General features: G+C 46.6%; 1 protein-coding gene across 1 annotated transcript in view; it reads right to left on the bottom strand.

Moving 5' to 3' along the window:
* Ankrd50 (ankyrin repeat domain 50) overlaps nucleotides 1-12,715 on the bottom strand; it is a 34,245-nt gene extending 21,530 nt beyond the window's left edge. The window contains exons 1-2 of the mRNA XM_041658988.1: nucleotides 12,520-12,715; nucleotides 10,542-11,840 (exon numbers count right to left, since the gene is read on the bottom strand). Coding sequence (XP_041514922.1) covers nucleotides 10,542-11,053 — 512 coding nt within the window. The 5' untranslated portion in view covers nucleotides 11,054-11,840; nucleotides 12,520-12,715. The remainder of the gene's footprint in view (nucleotides 1-10,541; nucleotides 11,841-12,519) is intronic.
* Between the last annotated feature and the right edge of the window lie 2,063 nt (nucleotides 12,716-14,778).

Here is a 14,778-nt window from a genome sequence, read left to right as displayed (position 1 = left end):
GACCTGATCAGGTCCAGCACTCATGTTGGATGGCTCACAACTCCCTGTAACTCCAGCTCTAGGAGATTCAACACCATGTTCTCCTTTCTGCAGGCAGTGCACTCACACTCACAAATCTACTTCAGGCACACACACAGGCACAAAATGAAAGAATAAAAACAAACCTCTTTTCCTTTTTATTTTATGTCTATGTGTATTTTGCTTGTATGTACGTATATGCACCATGTGTTGGGTGTCGGCTTTCTGGAACTGGAGTTACAGATGGCTGTGAGCTGCCATGTGGATGCTGGGAATGGAACCAGGGTCCTCTAGAAGAGCAACTGCTGAGTCATCTCTTAAGCCTGATAAAATATTTAAAGTAACTGTGGGAGCTGGCAAGATGGCTTGGTGGGTAAATGCATCTACTGCCAAATCTGAAGGCCTGACTCCAATCCCTGTTGCTACATGACAGAAGGGAACTGACCTCTACACATGTGTCATGGCATGGCCACACACACACGCACACACACATAAATAAATACATGCTTAAAAATTAGGAATATGGATTGGTAACCTACCGGCAAAAGAAACAACACATAGCCAGATAACTCCAGGTTATTTCCAGCACTCAGTTCCTGGTCGTCTTCCATGCCAACCTTTACAGCATATCAACCATATAAACACGGCACATGTCAGAAGACAACTCCATTAGAGGCTGCAAACACAGTTCTCCTCTAACTGTGGCCATGGGGGATGCTCCCTTTGCTCTCTTATCCTGGCAGCTTGTTCATCAGACTCCACCCACCTCAACAACAATTTCCAAGGCTCCTTCGTCTCCCTTGAAACAGACAGCACATCTCTTCACTGCTCCTCCCCTTCTACCCAGTCTTCTCTGTCTTCTGCCAACAGCACACAAGCCCACGGTTCCTCCAGGTTCTGCTAGAGTTGTTCTGGCCCCTAGGGTTCATTCACGATGCCAGTGGTTGGAGCTTTCTCATGCTGTGGCTATTCCTAAGAGTTGCTTGGGACTCGCTGCCATGCAAGATCCTCAAGTTGCAGGACTGCTTTACAAATGACACCTTTGAGCATGCTCCTCTCCTCCTATGGCAGTGATTCCTTCTTATGTCTTAACAACTACTTAATCAGAAAGGCCACCAGGTTCTGAGCCCCATGCTTCTACTCTGCCTGCTCATTTGTGGCCTTAGATGCCAGCAATGTCCCACACAAGCCTCAGCTGGATCTGAATTGCTTGCTCACCTTCTGTGCTTACACGTTAAGGCTCAGCTTTTCAGAACTCACCCTCCAGTGTCCAGCCCTTGCTGGGCTCCCTTCAGCTTCTATTCTGTAGTAACTCAAACTCCCAGCCTTCCAGTTCTCTAATCGAGATCCCAAGAGCCAGACCGTGGTTTATTTCTGGCATAACTCACATTCAACAAGCTCTCAGTTTGAGAACACACTTCTACTGGGCCCTTCACTTCTCCCAGGGCCAAGCACCTGCACACGGATGACCACACTGGCCATCTACTGCTTTCCTTGTTTGAACTCATCAGTCACGGTGACCTTATGAAGCCAGACGTCAGATTATTTTTTGCCGAAAGAGCTTCCAGGGCTTCCAATCTGCTCAAGAGAGAAATAAATGTCCTCACAACATCTAAGGAGCTTTCAGGCTCCTGGCTACTCTGCTTCCCACTGTGAGCTCTCCCCAGCCACACAACCACACCTCTGTTCCTAGACATAAACCAACTCTCCTACCCAGGCCATGACCTTGTACTTGGTATCTCCTGGGCCTAAAGGGCTCCTGTCAAACTTCCTTCTAAAGGTCTGAAGACAGAGCAGCCCTCTCTACTCTCCCAGCCCTGGCTCCTGCCCTACTTTGCTACCTGTCATTGTAACTTCTATTTGAACCATCTCCTCTAGTTATCAAGAACAGAGCCAATAATCACACAGGACGTTTGCCACACCTGCTTACCGCATATCCTAGGACAAGACTCGATGCATTCAGAAAAACAAATGAAGCAAAGTACAACAGCAGCCTCAGCCACACTGCACACCTCAGGGTACTCTCTCAATAAGACCAGGATGTAGTTCCCAACATCCCAATCAGCTGGCTCACCACTGTGACTACAGCTCCAAGGGACCCGACTTGTTCTTCTGGCTCTCAGGACATCAACAGTCTTGTGGAATATACACACACAAGCACATATGCATAAAAATAAAGTAAATCCTTAAAATAAAGTCACACAGGAAAATGTTGCCTAACGGTGCTGGCTGCACAACACCATCTGCACAGTGCATCTCTGGGGCTCCAGATATCCCAGGTCTCAGACCTCCCAGAGAGGACCAGTGGGGTGAAGAAGGAGCTCCTTAGCTGTGCTCACTTTTACTCCCTCTGAATTTGGGAGTATCTGGCTACAGCAGGAAGATGATGTAATTTGTTCATCTAAAACTCTGTAATTCATATAACTATATGTGTAAACGGTCTCACACAAGAAAATGGATTATTTAAGAATCAAATGTGGTTGAGACAATAAAAATTATATCGTTGTGGCCAATATTAGAATGCTTTATATTAAAACAAGTAGTTGGCTATTAGTTTAATAGTGATTGCTGTTATTATATCTATCCCGAAAAACCAGGTACTGCACTTGCTCAAAAAGGTAGGCAAAAAGTCAGTTAAAAATATATAGAATGACTCCAGATGGTGATCATTGAGAGAGAGAGAGAGAGAGAGAGAGAGAGAGAAGAGTAGGGCGGTAAGATGGGCAGGACAGCTGAGGGTGGGAGTGTGGCTTGGTGGAGGGTTTACTAACTTGTGTGATGCCCGAAGTATGGGCCCCAGCACCACAGGAAACAAGAAAGTAAGAGGAGAACTGAGCAGGAAGGCTTCCAAAGGTGGTAAAGACACAGACACTAAAGTGACTCTAGGAGGAACGGCCATGCAAAAATGTCTCGGCTGTAACATAACCTATCTCAGGGATGGGAGGAAGGCAGTGTGACTCAAAAGCAAGGAAAGGGGTCAAAGCATTTCAGGGCAAGGTCAAAGGACAAGGTCAGCAGGAGAACATTAAAGGCTCTGGTTTTCTTCTCAAGGTGTAAGTGGGAAGGTAACATGACCTGACCTGACACTTTCTCTCATGGCGCAGGGAAGGCTGCCATGGTTCTGGCAACACAGAAGGATTTAGCCATGGTGGGAAGTGGAAACAGGAGGTGCTGCCTTAATCTTGCAGGTGATACAAGTTGCTGACAGACTGAGTGAAAGAGTGAAATGATTAACCCATGACTCCCAGATTTCTAACGAAAGCGATGACTTCCCATTTGAAATATTCCTTTCTTCTTAGTTTTGCAGTTATTTTCACAATCTTCATCTGTATCACACACCCTGCCCCCAATGACAATTACGTATACTCTCCTTTGTGTCTATGTATGTGTTTTATCTACTCCAGGCTTGGGGTCAGGTTGCAGATGGCCTGTCTCTCCATAACTGTTATCATCTCTGGATCAGCAGGCCAACTACAGCACATTCTCACCACAGTTCCGTTGCTATGGTGATGGCAAGAAGTACCAGAGGGAAAGCCACACTGAAGCCTCTGTTAAGGCCACATCTACCACCATGGCCCAAGTCTCAATCCCGAGAAAATCAGAGGCAGACTTGGCGCTAGACCTCAGTTGCTTCAACTGTAGGCTGCAACTCCATAAGGGGTCCCATAATTCTCAAAAAATACTGTGTAGCAGTAAAGATTTCTGAATACACCACGATCCAAAATTAGATCGACATAAAATGTGGAAGGAATCCAGGGTGTGTCTGGCAGCTCGCCTATGCTGCGTCCCAGGACTTCACTGCAGCCTTGGCTCTGAACATGGGACACGGAAACTCCACACTGCACATGCTGTTAGACCAGAGGTCTGAAACACTTCGGCGTGGATTCGGAACCTGCACTGTGAATGACCTTGCATATTGCACAGACAAAGCCTTCTGCTCTTACAGAAACATGGTGGCTAATTGCAGAAGACACAGTCTTTCTGTGCTTTTCTACTTCATTCCTTGGCATGTAAGCAGCAAATCAGGATATCTCTGGATTGTACTCGCAACATGTTGGGTTTTTTTTTTATTCATTTAATAAATGTGTGACACATGTGCACACACACAGACAGACACACAGACACATACACAGACAGACACACAGACAGACACACACATACAGGCAAACACACACATACAGACAGACACACAGACACAGACACACACACACATACAGAGACACAGTGTTAGAAAAAAGAAAAAGGAAAGATGCCTTGGAAGAGAAGTGATTTTGAACAGAGGTCAGCGAGGGATAGCCAAGCGAATGACAGGTACAGGTCAGGACAGCGAGATCTGGCGACACGTAAGACAGCCGCACTGTTGACCACGTCACTAGATAAGATAGAACCATGTACATCAAGAACATGTGAGGGTGCTTTGTAAGGCAAACCTGAGAGAAACCAGAGGAAGAGCCACCAAAGAACAGTCAAAGGAGACTCCACGAGAAAGAACGATGAAAACTGTTCAATGACATCAGCTATGCAAAAAGCAGGTTGAGCTGCAAGCTCAGAGGCTGCCATTCATACACCCAGATCTCCCTGCGAGTATCCCTGACGGAAGTCACTTTCCAGTAAGAACTGTGACAGAGAGGAGGAAGAAGAGGCATTTACAGGCACAAGTTCCAGACTACCTGAGTGCAAGCCTACAGCTGCCACTCTGGGCGTGACTGACGTATGCAAACAAATGAAACTGTCTGCACGTGAACAGTGCAGAGCCAATCAGAGCATGTCAGCCCCACGTGCAGACAGCAGCTGGCTCAGACTCCACTTACTGTCAAAGAACCTTCCCTAGGAATGAACAAAAAATCTGAATGTAAATGTTAAATTCTGGAATTGGGTAAAAATATCCCAACCTGTAGGGCACAACTTTCTTCTCTCTGGTCTGAAAGAAAATCAAAGTTATACAAAGCGAACTAAAAATATGGGCACAGGAGCAACACGCTGTGCCAGTGTTACCTGAATGCTGGGATGCCAAGGATGGGAGGAGTTACAGAGAGCACTTGAGGTGCTCAGCTCTGAGTCCACCTCGGAGCAAGAGAACAGATCCGAGGGAGAGAAAGTGAGAGGCTTGAAAGAATGCACAGAAGAATGCAATGAAGAAATGGCTCCGGGATTAAGGGTGCTGACTGTCTTCCAGAGGACCTGAGTTCAGTTCCCAGCACCCACACGGCAGTTCACAACCACCTGTCACTCCAGCTCCATGGGATCCAACTCCCTCTTCTGGCCTCTGCAGACACCTGAACTCACGTGCACAAACCCACACACAAACACATGCAACTAAAAATGCTTTTTAAAAACAAATAAACATTGTAACCACCTATAACTCTAGCTCCGGGAGCCCTGACTTATTCCAATGCACATATATATGTATAATTATTTTTTAATTTTCAAAAATACTTTTTAAAAAGAATGGAAAATGACAGTTATCCTACATAGTATTAGTTATAAAAAACAAGTGATGGAAACAGAGTATTTTGCCATGAGCACACACAAGAGAACAAGAAAGCAGGCCCTCTGCCCTGAGTCCACTGTTGAAGAGAGGTGAGATGAAAGATGGGTATTTGGCTATGAAATTACCTAACGTCAATTCACACAGAGGACTAATAAAATAAAAATCACCATATTAGCCTGCTCTGCATTTAAACTAGCTTTAACAATACAACATTTCTGTTTCTGTTTTTTAACTCATTCAAAGGCTTCAGCCTTTCAGTTATGTTCGGAGAAACTTTAGATAGGCAAGCAGCATTATGCATTTATTAAGTGATAATTACTTAGAGCTGCTGACATCATGCAGAGTGCTAACTAAGCACTTGAGTAGGCAGGAAAAGGTCCTCAGGCATGAATGACATCATGAAGATGGTGAAGAGGTGGGAACAAAGGATGCCTGCATGAGTAAGAGACCCCAGGTAAGAGCACGGGGATGGCAGGTGAAATCTATCACCAGAGAGATTCAGATCTTCCAGGATTCCTGTTCTGTTGGGTCGGGGTGGGGACTGATGGCTCAGCTTGAGATCTTCTTTCCAAGTCCACTGCCCTTGACCACTGACTAACACACTTCCCTGGTAAACTCTCAGTACCTAGAGCCATTCACCCATCTTTAATATTTCCTCACAATTCTATTCCTTAACACTTAATACCAGAGGGAAAGGGACACCGGCAAATACCATCCAGAAATAAAGGCAGGGATAGAGATGAAGGCTTCTGGGCACTGTGTCCACCTGAATCTAAAGGACCGGGAAGGCCTCACTGGGAGTTTGTAGCCTAGTGAAATGATATCTGTCCTGCTTCTAAGGCACACAGGAGACCTGAAGCTACTGTCCCCAACACCTCACCACAGAGATAGTTACCATTTGCTCAGTCATAGCTGGGATTTGCTAACGGTTACAGGGCTGACAGGAAGCCCTGCCTCAACTGTTCCAATACTAGAGAAGAAGCCATGTTGAAAGCAAAACACACAGCTCTTTGTAATGAAAACCTGGGAGTCATGCGGGAGGGAGGGGCCAAAGAAAGGCCATCAGTTCTCAGCACACATAAAAATGAAAGCACTATAAACCTAGGTCCTTTGAGTAACAAAAATGAATTCTTTTTAAACCCTGTAAATATATAAAATTAATTAAAAACTAAAAGAAAATGAAAAGAAGCAATCGTGTGTTTCTGTGTCTCTTCAGTAAGTGAAGCAACACCGTGCATGGCACAGTGCTCATGTGTCACAGGGACACTCACAGGTGGTCAGAAGCAGGCCGGGTGCTACTGAGAATCTAGTCTCTCTGACAGCAGGGTTGCAGCTGCCATGCCACACACTGCTTTATCCCCAGCTCAGCTCGACTCTTCCAGATCTCAGCACAACTCCACTGTCTGCTCAGGAATGAATGAATGAACGAATGAATGAGAGGGGGACTTTGGACAACTCTACTGAGAAGCAGCATGGCATGTGTGAGGGGTAAGGGGCTGCCACGTGTACCTAGATTAAAAGTCACCCCAATAAACTCAGCCATGCGTCATGTCACGGAAGAATGTAACCAGTGGTACTACACAGTCTACCATGGACTAAGAGCAAAACACAAGGAAGAAGTTGAAAGTCAAGTGGATGAAAAAGGCATGACTGAATCTCCCTCTGCCAGTTCCCTAGCTAAGAGTTTTCTTCATCAAGGGTAGATTGCTGCCCTAATGTTTCCTGTGTATCATAGAGCCATTAATTATCAAGATTTATATGTTAAAGTAAGCTACAAAAGCTGGCTTTGAAATTTTTATCGGAAGGAATATGGATGCTTCTATTTTTCTAGGCTTACATTTATATTTTATTTAATCCTATTATCTAATTTCACTCTATGTTGGCTAGTTTTCTGTCGACTTGACACAAGCTACAGCTATCTGAGAGGAAGGAGCTTCAGTTAAGAAAAGTGTCTCTGTAAGATTGGCTGTCAGCAAGCCTGTAGCACATTCTCATTATTGATGATTGATGGGGCAGGGGCCAGCTCATTGTGGGCGGCGCCATCCCTGGGTTGGTGGCTCTGGGTTCTATAAGAAAGCAGGCTGAACAAGTCAGTAAGCAGCACTCCTCCATGGCCTCTGTATCAGTTCCTGCCTCCAGGTTCCTGCACTGCTTGAGTTCCTGTCCTGATTTCCACTGATGATGAAGTGATGTAGAAGCATACCCAAATAAATCCTTTCCTTCCTGGATTGCTGTTGGTCATGGTGTTTCATCACAGAAACCCTGACTAGTAACCTTAACTAGGACACACACCCTTAACTGTCTACTACAATGTCTCCCCAAATAAAGTAGTTATTTGGAAGCAACAGCCCTTTCCTGGGTGACCTGTTGAATGTCCAAATCAATTACATTCCTAATAAACTTTTCTGAAGAGTTCACTCCAAGTGAGTTGTGTATGTCCACTTAGTACTGTTATAACAAAATATGAGCGGGAAGGGTAACAATGGGCTTACTGGGCTTCTTACAGTTTGAAGAGTGGGACACTCAAGATGGAGGAGCCTCAAAAAAAAAAAAAAAAAAAAAGATGGAGGAGCCTCTTAAGGGACTTCCTGCTAAATGCCTGCACGGAAAGCCAAGCAAGCAGACACACAGGAAGGAGAGGTGAGACCACCAAGGGACTGGTATTTCCGCCAACCAGAAGCGCAATGTGGGTGTGGTTTTTCACCCACAGTCCTAATGTGGCTTCCTTCCCTTCAATTAGTTAATAACTTCAAATTAGGTAGGAAAATAGTAACAGAGTAAAGTCTGAAGGGGAGAGAATTTCCTGAACTTTTTTAAAAGGAAGATCACCAATATTATGAAGAAGTTGTTGCTCGGGATGAGAACACACCAAAAAAGGAACTCAGATAGCTGAAGACACACTCTAGGAGTAATTAAGATGTCACCCAGATAACTTACAGAATTATTTAAAACCTGGTTCCTTAATTACCAAGTTACCTTCAGAGAAGGCAGTAAGGGGGAAGGAGAGTGTTTATGTACCGTGTGGAAGGCATGGAGGGCTTCCACACAGGGTGCCCTCCACCAAACCTCCCACCTGCCTGAGTATGCCACAGGCCTGTACTGATTTCTTCATCAGCTTCGGAGAGTAGTCCTGAATGGGATGGCTAACAAAACAGAAGATTTGTCCAGTTTACTGGACTGTATTTACACATAACAAGTCTAGAAGAATGTCATGTCTCTCAAACCCTACCCCAAGATGACCACACATTTACACTATTCACCTTCAACCTTTATGGTGACTCTACCAACATGACTGCTTTCCGGTACTGTGATTAAATGTCTAGCAAGAAGCAACTTAAGGGAAGAGGGCTTTGGGCACAGTTTGAGGGCGCACAGTCCACTTCACTGGGAAAGGCATGGTAGCAGTAGCTTGAGGGAGATCGTCAGATTAGGAAGCAGAGAGCAGAGAGAAAATGGGGTGGGGCCCACGAACTTCAAGGTCCATCCCTAGGACCCACTTCCTTCAGTCGGGCCCCACCTCTAGGGCTGCACCTAACTGTGGTCCAAGCTTCCAAACACAGTCTATTGGGGCATCACCCATTCGAACCCCAGTCTCCCTGCCACTCTCTGGTCCATCTGAACATGGCACTAAACACACTCTCAGCTCTCCACCTTCACCACCCACAGCTTCTACTCCTCAGAAGTGCACGCAACTCCTCAGTTACAATTCTATAGAGATATACTTCAAGTGTCAGGTATGCTGTCCTGTGATATTTTTATCGTGTTTTGACAATAAAGTTTGTTTGGAGTGAGAGGGCGGAGCTAGCCACTAGCTGACTGGAAATTAACCACAGGTTTTGGAGGACAGAGGACAGATGGCACAGGAAGTAGTAAGGTGGGGTAGAGAGGGAGGAAGGAAGAGAGCAGGTAGGAGAGGATTGGTGGTTTCTCTGCTTCTCTCATCCTTCGGTCCTTACCCCCATATCTGACTCCTGAATTTATTGATAAAGGATATTTATCAACTTCCCAACCTGTTCAACTTTAGGTAATTTCCTTCTGCTTTCTCTCCCTCAGTTTCCTCATCAGGAAAATGGAATAAAGGTTCCCATGTCACAGAATTCTTAAGAAAATTACCTAGCTTAATATTTGTAACACCCTTAACATAGTAATTCCCAGTGTTTGCTATTATTATTGACTACTTTCAGTATCACCTGCAAAAGCATTCGATTTCAGGACAGGAAACACAGCTTTCTGTCATCCTCTGCAAGTCCCTCCTGCAGACACACGAAGCTCTCGGGCTTGAGAAGGACCACAGAATACTTTACACAGACTTGGTCCTGGAGGAACTGGCTAGTGCGGAGCAGAAACAGGTGCACAGGGAGCACAGGTACACAAGCAGAAGTGAGGCATCGAGGACCCCGTGACCGCTTCTACACGAGCAGGGACCCACAAGCAAAACTTATCTCCAAAGAAGGGTCTTTCCTGGAATGCAGTTTTGCATCTGAAACCATTTTCCAAAGCAACATGCTCCCTTACACCAACCCTTCTATCAGAGATTCTCAATGGGTAAAACAATGGTGTCTTCCTCACTCAAAGCACTAAGATGCTTCAAATGTTCGCTATTGTATAAATATCACCATAGATCGCTCAACTTTTCCCTTAGCTAATAGGAGAATAAACTCCATAACCTGAGCGAAGTTCCCGAGACTCTGTTTTAGAGAAGGCACCTTTCGTATTTACAGAAACTATAAACACGACTATAGACAAAAGCTGGCTTCAGTGAAATCACACCCCGGTGTCTTAGCACAACAAATTCCCCTCCCTATCTACAGGCATGGTTCAAAAAAGGAGCGTTCTATTATGAAATGGGCAACATTAAGCTTCACTTCTAAGCCACACACTATGCAATAAAACAAAGTTTAAGTTTGGCTCTCTTTCCTATTAAAACTAGGGAGGTGTAGTGAGGAGCCGTGCTTGACAGCCAACAGCTAGACAGTGTAGCCAGGGTATCTGATGCACAGATAAGCCAGCATGGCTACCTTCTCACGGTTACCTTTTAAATGCTTCCGCCGGGTTCCTCTCACACTCCCCAGGCTCTAGGAGACTCTGGACGGCTGGATCCCTCAGCTTGTCCTCATAACCTTGGAGGAGTCCACTTTGGCAGATCTGGGCTACCAGCCCTCTGACAAACCCTCCGACACACAGAGTGTCCGAGTCCTGGGCTTTGCAGAAGTGGAAAGCCAGAGCCTGGCGATGCAGACCTCTCTGCACGCTGGCTGGGGAGCTGGGCCACAGGAGCTCAGTGCACAGGGCCGTCTTCCCACTGCCAGGCCCTCCCACCAGCAACACACCCCAGGAGGCTCCCTTCCCAGAGATAGCACTAGCGTTATTCCCAGCATTCCCCACGAGGGACTGTGTGTTGGCTGCACTGGTACAGCAGCTTGATTTCTCCTGGAGGCAGTGCTGAAGTTTGTGGAAAACCCACTCCCGACAGTAAAACTGCTTCCCTTGCAGTAGACTCGTTTGGGCCATTCTGCAGACTTTCTCTTCCCAGGGATTAGTCATAATAGGCTTTGTTTTGTTTTGTTGTTTGTTGTTGTTTTTTTAAAAAAAATCTTCAGTGTGGGCTAGAATCCGGATACATTGCCACAGGCTTCATGTCCATTTGTACATAACTTATATGTTAGTTCACTGGAAATAACCAGTTACGGGGAAATTCAACAGCCCCAGACTTCATTTGGCAAAGGAATGTGCATGTCTTTATTTGGTTCCATAGCCTTAATTAGCAAAGGATATATTTATTTAATTGTCAAGCAGATGTAAAACTGGCTTGCCCCGAAGCAGGGCAACACCATTCCTGGATCTTTCGGCGGGGGGTCACAGAACTCTGTGTGGCTCAATCTGCAGTTCATGTGACGGTAGATGTTTCAAGTACACAACTGAGAAAACACATCTGGAAACAGAAGCGAACGGCCAGTGCCTGGATCCGGAGAAGACGCCCCCACAGCACGGCAAGGCTCAGTGCTCTAGCTGAACGCGAGATGCAGAAAAGCCATCCCTTATGTTAAGTGGCACCAGAGAGATTGCATTTAGACCGTAGGTAGGTAGCGCTGCGCCTCCCGCTGAAGGATGAGCATTCCGAGCCTAGTTCTCGCCAGTCTCAGACATCTGACCACAGCTAGGGAACTGTTTCAAATTAGTCTCTTATGTGGCAAAAATCACAAACCTCTGTTGACACCTTCTTAATGGAAAACAGTCATAAAATATTTCTTTTCGAGATGACAAATCCTTAATAGACCTGTTTGTAGGTTTCTCGGCGTTCCCATGTCCAGGTAGTCAACAATTCCCAAAACTAAAACGAAGCAAACAAAAATATGTTTAATGCAAAACACCGCGTTCAAACCCATTTGTTACCACTCACCCCATAAAGCACTTTCAAAAGTTACATGATTACCCCTTAAATAAGCCCATTTTCCTTTGTACATTTTTTTCTTTCCGCATGGGTATGCTTCCGAGACAGACTTTATCAGAATTAACCCAGATTTTGAAAGCCTCGCCGTCCAAACGGAAACAAAATGGTACTTTATGCCACCTACAGCACCACTCTGGATTTCAGCCCGAAAGCCCTCGCAGTGTAGCCGTGTCTGAGCGCCACTGAGGCAGCTCGGGCTTGCCCCGTCCGCCGGGGCTTCTTTGTTGATAGTTTGCAGACCGTAGGGGAGGCACGGGGCTGTTGCTGCACCGGACCTGCTCCTGCAGAAGGCCGGCTGAGCCCGGACAGGCAGTCCCTACTCGGACCCACTCGGACACCCGCTTCCCTTCGTGCTCCCGGCCGCAGCTCCGGCACCGGCTCGGCTGACAGACAAAGGCTCGGAACGAGGTGCAGCCCGGTGCGGCGCGGGCAGGGCGCGGCCCGTGTCCCGCCGAGGGCGCCGCCTCCAGCCCCGGGAATCCAGAGAGGGGTCTGACCCGCCTCGGCCCGGGCTCGGCTGGCAGAGGCCCGCTCCACCCGGCCCGCTGCCCTCGGTTACCTCAGTCCTTTCGGCTCCACGCTCTTGGGTTCTCCGAAGCCGTTCCACCGCCTCAGCCGCCCGGTGCACTCCTCCTCGCTCCCGCCTGCGGCTCTTGGCCGCCGCCAGCCCGGCCGCCCCGCACCGCGGCGCTCCGCCCAGCCCCCACAGCCGCCACCGCCGCCGGCGCAAAGACTGTCTCCGCCAGCGCCACCGCCCCGCCCGCCGCGCAGGGCCCGCCCCACACAGGGCCCGCCCCTCAAAGACACCGCCCAACCCCGCCCCGCTGCGCGCAGACCACGCCCGCCGCGGGCCACGCCCCTCCCCATAGGTCACGGCTCGCCTAGACCCCGCCCCTCACACTCAAGTCCCACTCCATTGGCCCGCCTCGCGCAGGCCCGGCCCAGTCTTTCTTTTCCCCACAGGCCCCTCCCAGCTCATAGCCCCGCCTCCTATGCCCAGCCATTCCCCTCAGGGCCCACGAGTCGCGGCCCCGCCCCACCCCGCCCACCGTCCGCTGCTCCCGCACGAAGCTAGAGCAGGCGGTGGCACGGGGGTGAGGGGGTGACTCGGGGTGGTTCGGCGCCCTGGTCCCCAAGCTCGGCTCAGTAGCCGCCTTTGTGCATTGGGGCCTGGGGCTCTCCCGTGGAAAACCGGCCTGTTGTCGGCCTCTGTGCCTTGCTAAATAGGCGGCTCAGTTAGGCCCGCCCAGGCTGAGGGGCGGAGCGGTATCTCGCGCACGCTTAACTCCTGCACCTGTAGTGCTGCACACCTTGTCCAGGTCGGCAGCGAACCTGCAGAAGTGACTAGGGACCCCAGAGTTGCCTGAAAGCGGATCTTTATAAAGACACAGTTTGGGGACACAGCTTTAGTCAATACTTAGCCTGAGTCTCCTACAGCATACGGCAAGACGGTAAATGCAGAGATTTTAATACGTATGTAGACTCGTTTGTTTCAGTTGACCCTGTAAGTATTATTTCTAGTAAACTAGTCGCTGAGTTAATTAAAGGAATAGTTTAGGCCTGGACCAGAAGGTGGAATACTGTTTTTGAAAGTCAGTTTTCATATGTAGCACAGGCTGGCCTTAAATGTGGCTATCCTGCCTCTAGCTCACTAGTGCTAGGATTACAGGGATGGATTATGTCCGCTAAAAGAATATCTTCAGCTATAACAGTCTTTAATCTTCAAGCCCATTTGGGTTTTAATTTTTCACTTATCTGTATCTCACAAGTCACTTATATAATTGTGTTTCTCCTAACAGAAAAAAACGTGCAATACGTTACATACAATTTTATCAAATTTATTTTTATCAATTACCTAAATACTAGAAATAACATTAGCAGACATTTGCTCTTGCTATATACATCGGTTTGACTTTGTTTGACACAGAGTCTCATTGTGCAGCCCTGGAGGGCTTGGAACTCACTGTGAAGACCAAGGTGGTCTCACTCTTGTAGAGATCTGCCTGCCTCTACGCCACTGGGTGCTGAGATTAAAAGTGTGTGCTACCAAGTCCGCTGGCTTTCATACATTGTTTAGCTAGCCATATTTCCTTTAACAAAATCTTTCTGGGAAAAGAAATTTAAAGAATTGTTTTCCTTATCTTTAAAAAAATTTCTTAACTCTTCTTCACAGTTGCAATAATTTGAAATTATTCACACTTTCAAATATATTTCCTTGTATATTAATTTTTATTTTATTTTTTATTTCCCCCCTATTAGAGGTGAGGTGCCTTTTAAGCTCAAAGCAAATTGGCTAAATATAGCCTCACTCTCTAATTTCTTTATTTGAAAGCACATTTTTCATTCCAAATCATTTCTTACATTGTTTTTGTTCCATATTCAGAGTTGTACACCTCAGCAATATGTTTGAAAACATGCTCATCATACATACTTTTAAAATTTATATCTATTTTAATGTTTTAAGATTTATGCACTGCAAAGTTATATTTCTTTTTATTTTAGTCATTTATGGATAAAATAAGTTTTTATCTGGTTAGGAACACACCTCTAACCAAAAGATTAACCCCACAAACAAAGTACTAAAAAACACAAATAAAAATTCAGACTAGAATGTTAAAAATGGTTAGTTTTCTTCTTTGGCCAAGGAAAATATCTATTTCTACCTCTTTGGCAGAGAAAAATATCCTTTTCAACCTAAACCCTGATTTCAGTCATTTCAGCAGACAGAGGCCAAAAACACCAATAACTGAGAGTTTAGAGTGCTTAAGTCAGATGCTTTGAAAATGCAGAGGACTCCTGCCAGTACTCGGAGGCAGAT

This window comes from Microtus oregoni, unplaced genomic scaffold (assembly GCF_018167655.1).
Source record: "Microtus oregoni isolate MIOR12 unplaced genomic scaffold, Mior012 000010F_ref0000083, whole genome shotgun sequence".
In the NCBI taxonomy this organism is placed as follows: Eukaryota; Metazoa; Chordata; class Mammalia; order Rodentia; family Cricetidae; genus Microtus; species Microtus oregoni.
The sequence above is the reverse complement of the archived record's forward strand: the minus strand, read 5'-3'. Positions and strand labels throughout refer to the sequence as shown.